Here is a 17,972-nt window from a genome sequence, read left to right as displayed (position 1 = left end):
GGCCACCATTGACTAGGAAATATGACAATGGTTGTCAAAAGTGCCCCAGAACAGTTTGCTTTCCTACATTCTTCAAAATATCTTCTTTTGTGTTTAACAGAACCAAGAAATTTATAACAACAGTTTTCCTACTGTGGTTCCTTTAAATAATGTGTAAAAAAGGTAAAGACCAAAACATGGAATACAGAAGCGCTATCTCGTTTCAGATCACATTTTTTACATTTCTGTTTTTCACAGCACTTGTTCCTGGGCCTGAAACTGCAGATAAACATTAGCACAAGTTGTGGTGCCATGGCCATTGTGGTCTCTGCGGCAGTCTCGTCGCATTGCTCTCGCACCCTCCATGATGGGGAAATCAGGGCTAATTAAAGCGAACTGCATGCAGTCTATAATCTGAGCTATCAAACTCAGATCTGTTCCCGCGCCAACATGCCGCTTCATGCCGACCATTTTCCATGGCTCCTAGGGAACTCTGTGATAACATCTCACTATTAGAAAACCTCTCTCCACTCCTGTCTGCAAGACAATTAGTAAGTGCACCACTGAGCTAATGAGACAATGAGGCTTCATACAGACAATTCAGTTTTGGCTTTTGTTCTTTTGCTTTCTTTTTGAATCGGTGGGTAGGAGGGCGTCCACGTTCAAAGAGATGCAGTCAAAAAACATGACAGTTCACTCGAACGGAAGAAAAGGTTGAAAGGATAGTTCACCTGAAAAACTGAATTTTTGTCATTATTGACTCGCATTCATATTGTGGAAACTACTGTATATATGCTGAGTTGCACATCGTGGAACAACAGGGGTAAATACTGACTGTGTTCATGTGTTGTTGGTCCCCATCTACTTTTATATAGTGAAAATGTGCATTTGGTTAAATATCTCCTAGTGAATTTTTTTGGGGTGGTTTGCAACAATATAGTGAGCAGAGGATTGAGACCACAAGCCAGAATTCAAACACTGGTTACCTGACTTGACTATTAACATCAACCTTCTTTTGTATTTCATTTAGGAAAGTCATATGAGTTTGGAATGACACGAGTGTGAGAAAATACATTTTAAATGGTTCATTTGGACCTCTTTAACAAGCAAGAACTGATGATTCCTGTCCATATATACTAATATAACATAATTGTATCCATCAGATTATTTATTGAATATGTATTGGAGCTCAAAGAAAAGACGCACATAGGCCTGAGATGTATCATTATCATTCTGAGGTAATAGGATTTTGCAAATTATCTGATCACTATTTTATGTGATCATAAAAATGAAGGACAATATGCAAACTTTTTACTACAAATCTCATATATTTTGTATGGATTTGCTTTATGGTTAGCTTTGTGAAAGTCATATTGAATAAAAGCAATACATTAACTCACTACAGTACAGTGTTGTCATATGGCAACTTAATTTTTCCTTCACTGTTCTTCTGAAAAAGAACTAGAACATATAGGCCCGGTTTCACAAACAAGGCTTAAGGCTAGTCCCAGACTAAAATGAATGTGTGACCTGTCTTAACTGAATATAACTTGCTCAGAAATATCTTAAAATATATCAGTGCCATTGTTTTGTCTCGAGATGCACACCAGTAATGTATTCTGCTAAGGTATTTTTATAAAAGCGACATAAATATCTTAATTCAACTAAGGTATAGTCCTGGCTTAAGCTAAGCCGTGTCTGCTTTGTAATTAAAGGTTTTTTTTAAAGAAACCACATGGCATTTGCTTTTGTCTCCTAGGCTTTTTTCTGGGGTCACCCAGAGGCAAGACACATGCTGAAGTGTTACTTGAATTCCTATTAAATGAGGTTGTTCTGGGCTTTTAACAAATTTGAAGTATTATAATAAAGATTCACTCAGTTTGCAGATCTGAACATTACAAGAAATTTATACTTAAAAATACATTTTTTAAGTTGCCAACATTTTCATTTTTTTCCATTTATTTCAGTTTTCGGAGACGTTTTATGTCCAATAATCTAATGACAAACAATACACAATTGTTACAACATATCACTGCTGTCTTTCTAAAACCTCGTATTATCATATTTTGATTTTTAATTAGTCACCCTTTGTTTGTCACTGGGTTTTGCAAATATTTAAGCAATTAAGTATTAAAAAGTGCTTGTCACCTTTGACTACACAGTATTTAATCATTTAAAAAGTGCTTTGTCATCCTGCAGTGAATTTGGACATCCGAGGTTTTGGAAGGACAGTGACTATATGTACCATAAAGGGTTACGTATAACTGATAAAGAAAGCTGACAACTCAAGCATTTTCCCTTGTTTTTTTTTTTGTATTTTACAGAGAGGACAAACATAAAGCACAATTTGCAGTTTGGAAATTAAAGCTGTGACAAGCCAGATCACTAAATCGGTCTATTAGCAACAACTGTAAAACACCAAAAGTAGGACAAGTTCATACTGTATTGAAACTACGATTGAGATTAAAGAAACTAAATTTTCTCTCGAAAGGCAAAATACACACGATTTATATTGTCACAACTATTCACAAAATTGCACACTGGATTATCAACTAATTACAGCTATCATAATATTGACGTTTTCTTGATGTTAAAGTACAGTGGCAAGACAGTGGTGCGGAGTGATCAATACAGTTATCTGTCTGATTCGGACTATTTTACCTGATATGGGAAGAATGAAATAAACTGGATCATCTATTTGGCACACACATATGGAACCTGAGAATTGCAGTTCTGATTATCAGACTATGGCATTTCAACTGGTTCATTGTGACACACTGACATTAGACTAAAATGTAAACAAAAACAACATCAGTTCATATGTACATATACTGTTTCAAATTAAAAGAATGCAGTATACTCGATAAAATAAATGAAATAATCCTTTATTATTTTCTTTTAAATTAATCTAATCTATTATTCTGCGTTTGCATAAATTGGCAACTGTGCGCTTCTATATGATATGAGATCACTTCTCGAGGACAAATATCAGTCAAAAGAATAAGAGTTTTATTCCAGTCCAAAGTCACTGGCATGAATAGAGCTTTGCTATGACTGACGTGCTAAATTTCCGTTTTTGGCTTCAGTCCCTTCTGTCATGGTTTGTAAGTGAAATTTCCCACTATAATTAATGTTAATTAGAGCCTGGAAATGTGGATCTCTGTGGCGAGACCATGACAAAGGGTTGTTAACCGGCTGCCAGATTCACTAAATCCACCTGTCCGCTGACTTGTGCTCTCGTGAGACGTCGCAAATTACTCTTTGAAGTTATACACAATCTCAATTTAAACATATCTTTTGTGAAATACAAAATGACTAAGAACAATTTGTATGTGATGTCTTCGCTGAATGATATGACCCGATTGCACCTCTAATTCAGATGACTGTTTGCTTTTTTCACATTGAAACAGTGCAAAAAGTTTCCACGCTGCTCAATATAACTCACATACGTACTAACACACACATAAACCGCACAATGAAAAGGCGTTCCGCGCATATACTCTATCCTCTGTGGGTTGGAGATTTATTAGTTTGACAAATAGCAAGAGATGGTGTTTTTCTGTAGAAAAAAAACTCCCTCCCAATCCAATCTGAGTAGGATGGGAAGTGTTCTGTTGAAAGATCTGGTCAATTTTTAGCCAGTAAAACATTGTGACTGCTTTATCACAAATAGCAAAGGTTGAAGCACATTGCAGTAGTTTAGCCTAATGCGAAACATCTGGATGTGTTTTAATAGCTTTTAAATCAAATGGAAAAAATGAGGTTCGACATCAGCATGTGATAACTGGGTGGACCATGCTTTGTTTCTCATGAACATCACCGTTGAAGATCCAAGCTTTGCTCCACATGAACGTTAACCTGTGGAAGCATACGGTGTTTCACTGTGATAGTTGTAATCTGGGCAGATCTTCTGCACCAGTTTATAGTCAACGCTGTAGAAAGCGATGTAGATGCATATGACTTTGAAGGGTTTCGAGCAGAGCCAGGAGACGTGGCTCTGGGTGGACTCTTGGTAACACACGTTGGACGGGTCAAAGCTGCAGTGTGAAGTCTTTTTGCTGCGGTCTGTTTTCTGGTACTCGATACGACAGTTGAAAGATTTGGAGTCTTTGGTCTCCAGCGTCGACTGCTGAGCGATCTCAAACTCCACCACCTTAGAAGGTGGCACCAGACTGACGGAGACGTTCCCCAGACCCGTGGAGTTGTGGCGGAAGTATACACTGAACGTACCGTTTCCATGGTCCACTATCTTTCCAGTTATGAGGAGGTTCAATTTAACAGTCTTGATGTTGGAGTTGAAGTCTCCCCAGCCGAACATTTTTTTGAACTTGCCAGTTTTCACGATAGGTCTGCGTCTAGTCCTGCTGTGCGCCTCTCTACCATCTGTCTGGTTAGATAACCAGTCCCAGGAGTCCTCTATGTTTTCCAAATACGTTATCTCCCTCATGTTGCTCTTGAGCCCAGGGGAACCCCGGGTGAAAAGGCGCAGGGGGTTGAGAACACGAGGGCTGGCGCTTTTGGGGGAGGGGTTCTTCTTGTTTTCAGCATCCCCCCAGTCCGCAAGGCCCACCTCAGGAATCTGGACCCTTCTGCACGTGACCTTACAACAAAACAGAGAAATACAGAAACACACAAAGATGTGAATCTATGACCATTATGGGTTACGCTCAAAAGAACGAAACATGGCATCTTGACAATTTGTGCAGTGTAATCTGCACCAGAGCAAATGTATTCCCATATCATGCATTCCTGTAACTCATCTGGATTAGCATGGCATTAGATTAACATGGGGTTTGATATCTATTGGACCCATAGTCTGCTAAATGTAAACCTTGAATGCACAGCAAGAGATTATTATTACCATATTAGAGCTGTCATGATATCAGATTTTCAATTTAAAGAATTAATATTGTCCTGATAGAGATGGACTTGTTAGAGAGAGAGTTAGAGAGTCGGACTCGTGACCAGAAGGTTGCCGGTTCGATCCTCAGGGCTGGCGGGTAACGACTGAGGTGCCCTTGAGCAAGGCACCTTACCCCTACTTGCTACTTGCAAAAAGTGAATGTGAATGTTGAGTGATTTTACTTTTAAATGACACATAGTTTTTGATAGTTGATTGAATATTCATGTAAAACAAAGGTAACAAAAAACGCCCTTCCCATGGGCTCTGTGCATGTTAAGGGGTTAAATCATTTCAAGTAAATAATGCTATCAGTCAAATTAATCTTAATTTTTTGGGGGCCACTGAATCATCCTGAAAATACAAGTGTAGAGAAGCAGGGAGAGAGGTAACCATTGTTGCTCTTTAGGCAAATATTTAAATAAATGCTGAATAATTTATATTATCATGTGTGTAGTATTAGCACAATATCTATAATCATGGTATGTTACGGTTATGGGGAATACTTCTATATTTTGACAACCCTACGCTATACCGGTCAAAACTTTGGGATAAAAAAAATGTTTCTCATGATTTAAAAATTGTTTCAATGTTTGAAATTACTTTCGTACAAAAAATATAACAGTGCCAACATATTCATTTCTTGGACCAACATATGGACCAATAATGAATAAAAAAGCTGTCAATAAATGTCCAGCATAGATGGAAAAAAATACTTGTGATCCTAAAGTTTTGACCTGTAGTGTAGTTGCAAACTTAACAAAGTCCTCTGAAAGTTCTCTGTGATGTTTGCCTTGCCATTGTCTTTTCGGTTTTTAAAAATATTCGAATGTACAGAAGAACTGTAAACACCGCAGCAATGATTCCTGCAGTACACTGCAGCACTGATCCCGTGTGCCAAATAACCTTTTTGCTCCAGGATTGAGTTCTGGTCCACTTAAGATAAAGTCTTAATAATTTGTCGAAATAAGCCAAACTACTTTTGCTGGTAATTAGCGCATGCTGCCATCCTGAGGCACGGCTGAGGGGATCATTTGCGGAAGCAGATGTGAAAGTAAGGCTGTTTGAAATCGCACAGACGAGCAACCCTGTATTTTCTCTATAATTACTAATTTTGCTGTAAGCTTAACAGCAGCATATGAGAACTCATTCAGCACAAAACTACATTCGTGAGGACATTTCCATCTAAAGTAGTCTAAAGCTTATCCAAACTGTGGCATCAGCATTTCAGGCCTGTTCTTAATCAAATACATGTTTAAAAGCTTTCGTAAACATTAATGTTTCTGACCATCCATCCATGTGAACTTTTAGTTAAGGATGTAAAATGTTGTACATGGTGTTAAACGTCCATGTCATCATCATGCACACCATTATAAATGTTGCAAACGGCCAATAATAGCCCAGTAATTTGAAAGTTCGGTATAATGTGAAATCAATGGGTCCCCCGTGGATTGAGGGGTCTGTTCATCTATCATTCTTCACAAAGTTTAAATAAAACAAGACCTCTGTGTAAAAAATAACACTTATAGGAAGAAAATGTTGAGTAAATATTTATAACAGCTACACCGGTTGCAATGAAAACAGCACAACGTGTCGCACAAGGATAGAAGCTAATCCTCGACGGAAATCAGAAAAAGGTTTTGCGAAAAGAGAAATTGTGATTTCCGTCTGCTGTGAAACATTTATTCACTTTTCATGTCCCACTGGCCTTGTACAATATTCAGTAAAACAGATTGCTCATATCTCTTTCTAGCTCTCGGTTGTAAGCCGCTACATTATTCATTTGGTAGACCTCAATGACTTGACAAGGGAAGATGAATACCGTTCACATTTAGAGAAAATGTGGTGAGAGAAAACTTCAGGTGAAGCAGGCAGGAGATGATAATGCTAATGTGGAAGCAGTTAAAGGATGATGAACAACTGGGGAAATTGCTGTGACAAGTGGAAGATCACAGGCAAAAAACCCTGTACAGCCTTGAGAGGAAAACTTAAAAGGTTCTGCTGACAATCGTCTCAGTCCCTCTCTCTCACGCTGTATGGGGTAGCAATAATTCGACACATTTTGTGTTTGATGTCAACTAAAGCTGTGACTTTGGTATTTCAGGTAAAGCGTGGAAGGTTTGCTGAGGGTAAATTCTGAAGACATTAATTAATATTTAAACTAAACTACAATGCTTTCCTGCAGGCTAGAGTAATAGACAGACATATAACCTTTCATTTTCATCTTTCACAAGCACCATTTATATGCAGTCGACAATATATGCAGACGTGTGTGTGCGTGTGAGTGTATTAGGGCTGTTACAATATCAGATTTTCACTACATGATTTTTGTGGGCAAAATAATTCAAGATAGCGATTTTATTATGATGTTTATTGACATGTTTAAAATACAGAGAAATAACGCTATCGGTAATCTGTAATGTCAACCTATCTCACGGGAATTCATAGTTATTTTACTAGGTGGCTTATTCGTAGGTTGTGAATCGTACGATTACTAGAAAAAACAATACTGAAGCCCCACCCCTAACCATAACGTCACTGGCGCGAAAGCGAATAATACTAAAATGTACAAATGAGATTGAACGAATTCATATGAATTAGCCACCTCGTAAAATATTTATGTTTTTGCCTGAGCTTGCATTGATAATTTTGTTTATTTTGTGTTTTCTCTCTTACTGGTCATTAGGGTATCGTTTGAATTTTAGCGATTCCGCTTATCGATTCCCAGTTTCGATTCCACAGTTGAAGTAAAACATTTATATATCAATCTGTATGGTCATTTATCCTGATAATTGACTGGTTTAGAAAAAATATATATTTATGAGCACCGTTTTGTATATACACATAGCAACCATATACACATAGCAACCATGTCTCTCTCCACCTCCATACATATAACTGTATGGAGGTGGAGGGAGAGAGTAAGGAGTGTGTATATATGTAATATATTTACTGTATATGACTGAATGACGACGAGCCGTTGAATTCTTTGAAAATAATGCAAATCCCGACGTGATGTCATAAACTTGGCACAGTGATATGACACACTGTAATCTGGTCGACAGATCTGGAACTACTTCATAGGTGATTCGTTTTACTGAAAAATAATGCACACCCTTAAAACATTAGTCAGCCGATCAAAATGAAGTATTCAACATAATAAAATATAGCTAATAATAATAATTCATATATAATTCCAGACTTGTATATGTAAAGTACAGCTAAAACAAGAAAAAAATCTGTAACAATAACTCCCAAATGATAGATCAAGATTAAAGACAAAACATTTTGTTATATTGTACCAGATGCCTTAAGTATTATTTAGACATTAAAATGTCTCTTTTTGCAATCATAAGAGCCATGTAAGAATTCATATTTTACAGAAGTCAACATATTGCTTGTGTTAGTGTCATATCAGTGACTATAAACCGGTCTCACAGGCCACAACAAATCCATTTTGACTTCTGGGTCATTCACATACAGTAGGACATGTTCTTGTGTTTCATATTTTTAATGGTTGGTCTATATGTAAACGTGCGTACTGGACAAAGCAGACAGGCTTTAAAGGCTGTAAACCTCCCATATATATCTGCAATTTGATAACGTATTGTACAAAGTGTCAGTCTCTGATACCAATAGGTGGCCCATTTTCCTACTGACAGCATCATAATTTGACATCCACAAAGTGGGAGAAAAATCAGTCTAGACGTTCATCTGTAATGAGCATTATGGAGCAAGCTGTCTGCCGGTCCCTGGGGTGGACATATCTTTTAAGGCTTGACATAAAGGTAATTGCCATGGTGACCAGAACTAGCCCTCTAGAAAGTTATTAAGAAGTCAGGGACATCTCAGTGGCGGATCATGGATGAGGATGCTGTTAAAATGCATTTGCTTCATCTGGCAATAGCACACCTCTGATAGCTGTGATGGCTCTCCAGCCCCGGGCCATGAATCTGTTTGGATGTCAGACCTGCACCTTCTTGTCATTTTCCCTCTATTCGTTTTCTTGTTCTTCCTCCCTTTTTCTCAGCCCCAGAGATCTGTTAATAGCATTGTTTAAAGAGATAACACTTTTTATTAGGATTTTATTTATTAAACCATTGTTTTTACCCAAGGAAACTACAGCAAACTGAGCATGGTTTGACTTATCATAGATGCCACGACTGCCTCTCCATTAGTTCCAGTGTTCACTCTCACCTTCCCCAAAGTCTGCTTTAAGAGCCCTATACCACAAAAACCCCGTCTTTCCCTCTTTATTTTCCCTGTCTCTCCTTTCACTCTCTGTTTCTCTGTGGTGTTACACAGCATTTCATTTGTAATGATTCACACAATAGCAGATTCCATAGAAATTCCCGATTGCCTCGAGGAGGCAGGTGGGTGCGTGAGTCTACACACGGCCGAAGAATAGATTGCTACCCTGATGGGTGAAACAGCCTCACACCCGAAACCCATCACTCTTAATCAGGAGCCGGGCCGCTAACAAATGACAGGTGTTCTGTGCAGAGGATCAAAGAGAGAAATCCTCAGGCGGGACCGATCGCTGCACTGTATTTTGTCCTGCATGTCTAATGCCACATAATCCTAACTGTCATTAACACCTGACCCTTATAGCTCCAAACCCTCATGCATGGCTGCTTCAGTCAGCGGACCATTGAATCATCTGCTCGTGATTGCAGCCAATAGTTGCTTGCTATAACTCGCCGACGCGGTCCTTTCAATGATTGCAATTAAAGTAATGTGAGACAAATAAAATACATGTTTGCTAAATTTGATGCTTAATAACTTTCCCTTTAAAAACTTCCTGATGATAAATTTTTAGGATAAAGTGGAAAAAACAGACTGTACATTGTATGTTTATTTATTACTACTCTTCAGTATAAATATCTTCAGATTTTGCTTGTGTGCTGTGTAAAGCATATTGTAAATAATTATAATATTTCACCTGAAATATTTGTATATACAGTAGTGGCCACAATTTATGTCTTTGCTATTTATTCAAATATGTTATTAAAGATGCATTTAAAATCTGTATGCATGTTGCATTGGTGTGTTTGGAGTATAACCTGAAGCTTAGGTTGGAAGCTGAGGAAACCTTGACAATAAATTACACACAACACAAGTTTAGAAAGACTAGAAGAATAACTTGTTACCACAAAAGAAGATCAACAAATATAAAAAAATGATCAAAATGATAGTATTATAAAATATAAGCTTTATTTCCAGTGAGAACTCATGTTCCCTGATATGCTGTGGTTTGCTGTTGTGCCAAATAATTTTGTACAGTAAATATAATGTAAGTTAATGAACCTCATATCTTGATGGTTAAATCGAACCTGAGTGCTCAATAAAGGCAAATATTGCAAAAATAAACCTCCTGACATCACTTTTGACGACTACTACAGTTTTAGGGCTCGCAAAATATCAATAAAAAAAGAAATGCAGTAAAAACAAATTCATTTATTAAATTAGTTATTTAATTAAATATTGAGGACCTAACATTTCAAGACCGCACTATTTAATTAACCGGATGTTTTAGTGTAATTGCGTTTAACAATTTCTTGGGTTTAACAATAATGTTTATGGCTGGACATAAATATTTCTGCAATTTTACATTTTTCTCTACTTCACAAACAAGACACTGCACTTTTTTCTGCTTGTGTTTCATAGCCCAGGACAAAAAAGTCACATTTGACAAAATCACAGCTTCACTAGTACAGTAAACAAAGCCTAAACTTTATGCAAACCTGCGATATTTAAATCATGTTAATTCTTTCCCACATTCTATGGAATGAATTTATCCATAACCAAGATGTTTTTGCTGCTATTGTAATCTCTGTAAACAGCAAAACATGTCACGCAGCAGCTTTCCCTCTTTCAGTCAATCTGAAACTTGTGAATATGTGCATAATAACATTAACATTTTTGTAATGTGTGTTTTAGAAGGAGGGTGTTTGGTTAAAACTAGCTGAATGAATAATTTCTAATGTCAAATTGAATAAATGCGAAAAACGTGTTAATAATTTTTTGTTGTTTAATTACTGGCGTGAAGCATGTTTAATTAACTGCATGCAAAAACACGCTTAGTGTGAAAGCTCTACTAAATATTCAAGTCAACAGGTTTTTCAAGCTGTTGAAAAGTATGTGAAAAAGCATCCAGGACCAAAGCAAAGGAAGTCAGACAAGGTGATATTGTGTGGAATTATACAGTACATCACCATTTGTTAATAAGGCCAAGGAGGATAATCAGGTGAGAAGAGGTGCTTGTTTTTTTCCCTTTTAATACCTGTCAGTATGGCTCTTTGTTCCACAAGCTGCTTGTGGAGATATCATCCCATCAACACCTCTACAATCCCATTATACCATCTGTCTGGTTTTTGTTCATACAAATGTGTTTGACGTTTCCTCAGCGATGAACACAGGGTTCATATGCAAAAACAAAACTGCAGAGAAAGTGTCAAAATATGTGTGAAAATGAAAAATCGGAATCTTAAAAGACTTTGGACATTCTGACTGAAAATGATTCAGATGTTGAAACGGTATGTTACACCTCCTTACAAATAAACAAGCGAGGCGGACGCTTGTGAAAGGTTATGCATTCCGCCCTTCCTCTCTGTTAGAACTGACAGTACAGATGTCTTTGTTTTTATTAGAAGTGTTTTAAAATATATTGTAAAGTACTCGTCTCTTGAAGACAATGAAGCAGCAGCAAAAAAGTATTTTCTTTTGTTTTCTCATAGAAAAGAAAAGTTGTCAGCAGAACGGCTGACAACACCACATCAGAGTGAAAAATTGAGAGGGAAGATAAATGTACTAACAATGAAAAAAGGTGCTAATATTGTGATGATGATGATGGTGACATTATTTTAGCTTCCAGTCAGAACATGTATAGTATGAAAGAAGGGACTTATTCCTATCATAACATATAACAAATTCTAAAAGTGACATGTAACAAAGAATCTTTAATGGACAGTTGTATAATAAAATCAAAATGTTTTTCTTTCTAAAAAACCCTAGGGAAACCAGGGACAGACAACTTTTACACATGGTAGACTTTAGGGGCGGTTTCCCGAACAGGGATTAGACTAGTCCTAGACTAAAATAAATGCTAGAGCTGTCCAAATCGAAAACAACTTGCACTGCCAAATCGTAAAATACATCATTGCTTTTGTGTTGTCTAAAAATGCACACAAGTAATATTTTTAGTAAGGCATGTTTGGTAAAACATCTTAAATTTCCTGATTAAACTAAGTCCAAGTCCTGATTTAGCTAATCCCTGTCTGGGAAACCACCCCATATGTGTAACAAAAACGTCTAAAAGCCAAATGACAAAGTAAATAGATGACCACAGGTTGACAAGTACAAGAACATGACCACAGCACATAAATTACCCACAGAGATGCTACCCAACACATCTATCTAGATTGAGCTTGAAATTCACAGTCCTTTAAGGATGAACATTCTGAAATCACAAATTTCCTGTCTATCAGTGGGAAAGTGCTGATTTTATATCTTTTGGTAATGATTAACGCTGCCATGCTATGACAAAAATAAAAGACACTGCCATGAACTGTGTGAAATGTTATTGAAATCAAATTTAATAATAAAACTAATTCAACCTAACTAATATAGTATAAAAATGTATAGAATTTATTAGTTCATATTCCCTCAGTCAAAAGTAATTTAGTTATAAAAATGAATTGAAAATGAGAAATACACCCCCATGTTTCCATTTTTCTATATGAGCTCATGTCTTTGATCGAGTGTAAAATGTATATTTCAGTTTGGTCTGGTTTTGAGTTTAATCCAAATATAATTAAATCCAACTTGTCCAACATTGTTCATTTACAATATCAGAAGAAAAGTAATGCTATTTTTATCATTAATTTAAAAAAAGATGCGGGGTTTGGGGGTTGTTTTTAAAAAATGAGAACAGCGTGTATACAGTAAATAGCACCTGCTTGGTATAGTGTTCATATGCTGCACTTTTCCACATAAAATTAACAAACATGAAAACAGAAGCCTCACACCAGCAAACGGCAATGTTTATAGCTGTAAATGCCACAGACAATATTGTTTAGGAGGGATTACCGAGGCCAGATTTCCTAAAACCAGCAATGACCGCAATATAGACACAGATACACATCACTGTATAAGCCCTGAAGTGATAATGCCAATCTAGAGAGAAAGGCTCATATTTACAGACAGACTCGGCGAAATCCTAGTGTAATCTCTCTCACAGGAATTTCTGGGTTAGTGGACCTACAAACACATTTCACCATTCCAGTCACTTCTTTTTGCACTCATTTGGTGTCCTCGGCCCAATTCTTAAAGCTTGATGTAAATTCTCCCCTCATATGGCAAATCCAGCAAGGGCTTGATGTGAAGACTCGCGCTGCAGCAGGTTCTGAAGAATATAAACAGCGTTTTTATTGTCCGGAGGGACGGGCATGTGAAAGAGACGAGGGCCTTATCACAGCCCAGCAGCTCTGTAATTCGCCTCCGTGATACAGCACCAGAGCGGAGAACCTTACAGCTGGCACAATCCGAAGGCGGATTAGTTTTTCTGACATAAGCTTCCTGAAAAACTAATCAATCAGCCCATGCCGCATTATCAGAGGCATAAGATTAAAGCGTGCTTTCTAATCCCGGCACTGTACATTTTTGTAAATTCCCCACCGCTAGTTTTCCTCCAGTAAATAAATAATAAAATCAAACCTAATTGCGCACAAAGACCACGGGAGCCGCGGACGACCTAGAGATAAAGAATTCACTGCAACATCATTATTCCAGCTTTAAATTGGCTCTCCGTAAATCATTTAAGTCGGTGTGTTCGAATGTGCCCTCTAAGTTTTGATTTCTTTTAAGGCAAGAGTTTCAAATGCAAAACAGTGAGGATTTATGATTATGCTCAAATGCTCTTTGTTTCTTCTTTAAGTCAACAGAAGTATTCTAGACAAGCATGAGCACAGATTGACAGCCTTTATACCCTCATGCAACATGAACAGGAGCGAAGCAAAACGTTGAACGACAGAAGGGGTTAAAGAGAGCCGCGCTTTGACAGCAAAGTGCATCTGAGCTGGACTTCAGCCATATAAAGAACATCATCATACAAAGATGAGCAATGTTGTGTCTAAACAATAGATACATGGGGTAGTGATCGAGCGAATTTAGTGCTGATCACACTGATCTCCGTCCTGCACTCGGAGGTTGACTGCAGCAGATGTCATGAAATGAATAGTTGCTAGTGTGAAGGCTGACCCTCTTATCTGTCCCCAGGTAGTAGCACAGATGCTGGGCTACTTCTCCAGTATTTGAATCACTGTATGTGTGAATGTGTGTAAGAGAGAGAGAGAGAGAGAGAGAGAGACTGCTGGGAGTCTAATCCATTGGGAGGCTGTCTTTGGAGGATTGTTCAAAGCTGAGGACATACAGCCATCCTTACATGTACTGTGTCTCAAGAGCACACTGTTAAGTGACAGTCAAAGCACACATGTGATCGTGTCCACGGTTCGACTACTTTACACGTGCATCTCATTGAACTGTACATGTCTGATAATTGTGTTTGTATACAGATACATGACATTGACAATGTTGTAGTACTTTACATATGATTTAGATATGATATATTCTGTGTTCCTGTCATAGTTCGTCTTAATATAACGGTTAAATTATTTTGATTTAAAATACTGTGTATGTGCCTATACACTTTAAATTATGTTTAAACAAAGACAAACATACCACAAACTGAAAAAACACCATACGTCGCCCATACATTTCATTACATACATTTACAGTAGGCTACATTTATTTGTCTTTTAATTATCTTGCTATAGCATCTAATGAAGCACATTTCCATCAATATATCACCTTCATTTTGAAACTAAAATAGTGTACATTTCAAAAGTGGTGTCATTCTGTGATGACACTTTTGAGAAGTCATTTTGACATGCTGCATTTAGTAGGCTACCACTGACGAAATAGACATACAAAATAGAAAATAAATACAAAATAGACTGCTCGTAAATTCAAAAAGTGATTCAAATTACACCATATAAATTTAAATACCAATGTCAATGCAACTAATCACGAAACAGGAGAAATAAAAAGCACCCACCTTGCGCAAACAAAAAAGGAGCAGAACAGCTGAAAGAATTTGCATCTTGACTACAGAAAAATAATCTTCGACTTTTACTTGATGTGGGAGACGCAAATATCCAGTTCACGGGGTTTAGGACAAAAAAGTGCCATTGCTCTCAACTACCTGAATTAAAGAAAAAAGGAAATGAATGCGTTTATAATTCAACTCTGAAGTGTTTAATGGCATGCGATTACATAAACCAAAGTCTCTTACCCTCGGCAAAAGATGTTGATCATGTTTAAAAGTGACGATGACCAGCAAGGTACAGCTGAAGAAAGTCCTGATACTGATGAATGTAAAGATTGAAACAGAAGCCTTACTTTATAAATAAGTTATATCGTAAAATAGTGCCGATAGATGGACGGGATGCAACGGCGCCTCACGAAGCGAGTCCGATCAGTGTGAAGGTGCGAGTCTTCGCAGCATCCTGCTTGATGGATGCGACTCCTCGCTCGTCTGGCGCCTTGTCGTCTTGTTTACGGCAGTTTGTCCTGATTAAAGTTTTAGACCAACTCCAAGTACAGTAGTCTAACTCTTTCAGAAAAAGCTCCACATCTTGTTCGTCTGTAGTTTGATTTGTGAGTGAGTGACGGTACGTGAGTGTCTCTCTTTGAAGTGCTCTTCAGATTTAGCGCCTGTGAGGAACTCGGTGCTTAGCTAGACGTCAACTTTTAACCCGTTGTTGTCCCGTATTTGTTTCTCTTCTTTTTTCTGGTTAAAGAAAACATACTGACGGTACAGTTAATATCTTATTAGACTGCATTACATTAGATTGTACAGTACGTGTAGTGCATTGCTCTGTACAATCTATAAAACAAAGTGTTTAGCATACATTTTATGAATCTGTATAGTATTAGATAGATGTATTAAATATAAAGACATTACGTTTATGAATGCTTATTGAAAATTGCAACTTATAATGTAAAACAGTACAGCTGCTATTAAAGATGCATTGCATTAGGTACTTGAGTTTTATACATTATAAAACTTAACGGTTAAACTGTCATTCCATATTAGATATGTGTCAATAGCACCACCACGTGGCATTGTAATGCACACGTCAGCATATATAAAAATACACTGTACTGTTTTGTAGACTGAAAATACCATGTACACATGCCGACGTGTAATATAATATACAAATAATTACCTTACTAATTGCATTTGCAAAAAAATAATCTACACTAAGCACGCACGTGCATTTGCCATAACTGTGTGAGGCATGAATGGCGGCGAATTGTAGTAAATTAGTCAATGTCGAGATATTTACTCTAATATAACATATGTAACTTACACGTTTTATGTTGATTGTAAACAACATTTTATTTCATAAGAATGCGTGGCAACTTAGTGACAATTGAGAAATATGCTTTTACCCCGTACTTTATAGCAAATAGTATCTGCGTTTCCATTAACCTTCAAAATGCGCAAATTGAAATAGCGCATTGAAAATACGCACGATGGAAACACGTTCATTTCGAGAAAACTCCCATGTATCGCAAAAAAGTTTTTCAAAAAAGTTTTAGTTTTTTCAGGCAATACGAAAAAGGCATATTTCGCAAAACTGCAATGGAAACACTTTTTGTCTTATTTGCAAGTCGCGTGGCGTACAAAAAAAGTCACATGACCATTCGCGCTATGTTTTGGCAGAACTTTTGGAAAGATAGGATGTAAGGAATTTGCATTAAAAGAGCCATTCTTTTGCTGTTTTTGAAGCTTTTATTATGTTTTTGGGTGTTTAACAGTGGATGTTCATGTTTCTAGTTTCAAAAAACGCTTTATATTTCACATATTTTAAGTCTATTGTTCACCCTGTCCCTCTTCTAACAAAACTACTGGATTTCTTCCGGTCTATATAAAATCCCTTCTTCCAAAACGATCACGGGTCTCAAATGCTGACAGGTACGGTCATATATCATTAAACACCATACAACTATAGGCTATACAAACTAATACACAAAGCCTTGCCATCACATCTGGGAAATAAGTCAGTAAATTATAAAAAATAGCCTATTACTTATTGATTTTTGATGTTTTTGAATGTAAAAACCACGTGAACGTCATAAGTAGACCTCATACTACAGTATAAAACGATAAAAAAGGCCAGTTCAAGACACCTTTAAACGCATAACATTGTTTAATGGAAACGCAGTCATTCCGCAGTACTTTTTTAATCAACATTTTGAAAATATCGTGTAAATCTGTAATGGAAACCTGACTACTGTTGTAGTTACAACAGTTACCAGCAGAGCTAACCAGACCATGCTAACCAAGATAACGCTGAAATGCTTGGCATCAAAATCTTACCAAAAAGTAGGCTACTTTCCGAACTGCAGCACCAGCAGCCCCAGGACAGAAGGTGGGAAGTTGTCATCCTTAAATGAATGCTGTTTTTAAAATCGCCTAATAAAAGTCTCCATAAAAGACCCATAAAAGTAATGTTTTACCAACACGCAGTTTAGAGAACGTGAAGCTGATGTCGCATGTTGCAGTGGCGCAGCCATCTTGGGAGTATCATACTCCACCGTTGAAAGTTAAAGAACCAGGGGATTTTCCTGAACGACTCTGCGTAATGCTATTGCAGTTTTTAGCACAGCATGACCGACCTACCATAGTTATATTTCCTAATCAAACAAGAAAAACAAAACCCTGCATTGAACGCACTAGCAGCGATCCTCCCAAGATGGCGCAACATTGAACACGGCGTGACGTAGCTTCACATTCTCTAATTATTAGTCAAATGTAAACAAGGTTAAGCAAAGAGATTCAGATGAATTACCCTTCTATTAGAGTCTAATAGAAGGGTAATTAATCTGAATCTCAATAGAAGGGTAATTCGTCTGAATCTCTTTGCTTAACCTTGTTTACATTTTACACAGTTTGGATCCTGAAGTGCAAGCATGACCATGCACTTTATAAAAATGTATTGTAAGCAAGGTACAAATGATTCATTTT

The 17,972-nt window shown here is 37.2% G+C and overlaps 1 protein-coding gene across 1 annotated transcript; it reads right to left on the bottom strand.

The window, feature by feature from the left end:
* Positions 1-1,906: 1,906 nt before the first annotated feature.
* On the bottom strand, positions 1,907-17,551 carry nxph2a (neurexophilin 2a). The gene is made up of 4 exons (XM_057336958.1): positions 17,325-17,551; positions 15,231-15,728; positions 14,994-15,140; positions 1,907-4,579 (listed from the first exon to the last, which is right to left on the bottom strand). Exons 3-4 carry the CDS (start codon positions 15,036-15,038, stop codon positions 3,833-3,835), a joined length of 792 nt encoding a protein of 263 aa, XP_057192941.1. The 5' UTR covers positions 15,039-15,140; positions 15,231-15,728; positions 17,325-17,551; the 3' UTR covers positions 1,907-3,832.
* Between the last annotated feature and the right edge of the window lie 421 nt (positions 17,552-17,972).

Source organism: Triplophysa rosa, linkage group LG6 (assembly GCF_024868665.1).
Source record: "Triplophysa rosa linkage group LG6, Trosa_1v2, whole genome shotgun sequence".
Taxonomy (NCBI): domain Eukaryota; kingdom Metazoa; phylum Chordata; class Actinopteri; order Cypriniformes; family Nemacheilidae; genus Triplophysa; species Triplophysa rosa.
Note: the sequence above shows the minus strand (reverse complement) of the source record. Positions and strands in the feature narration are given on the sequence as shown.

Excerpts from the sequence above, each read along its gene's own strand:
- nxph2a (XM_057336958.1), bottom strand. The coding sequence starts at position 15,038 with ATGCAAATTCTTTCAGCTGTTCTGCTCCTTTTTTGTTTGCGCAAG. Across the intron at positions 4,580-14,993 it reads TCCTTTTTTGTTTGCGCAAG|GTCACGTGCAGAAGGGTCCA; the intron begins GTGGGTGCTTTT and ends TTTTGTTGTAAG.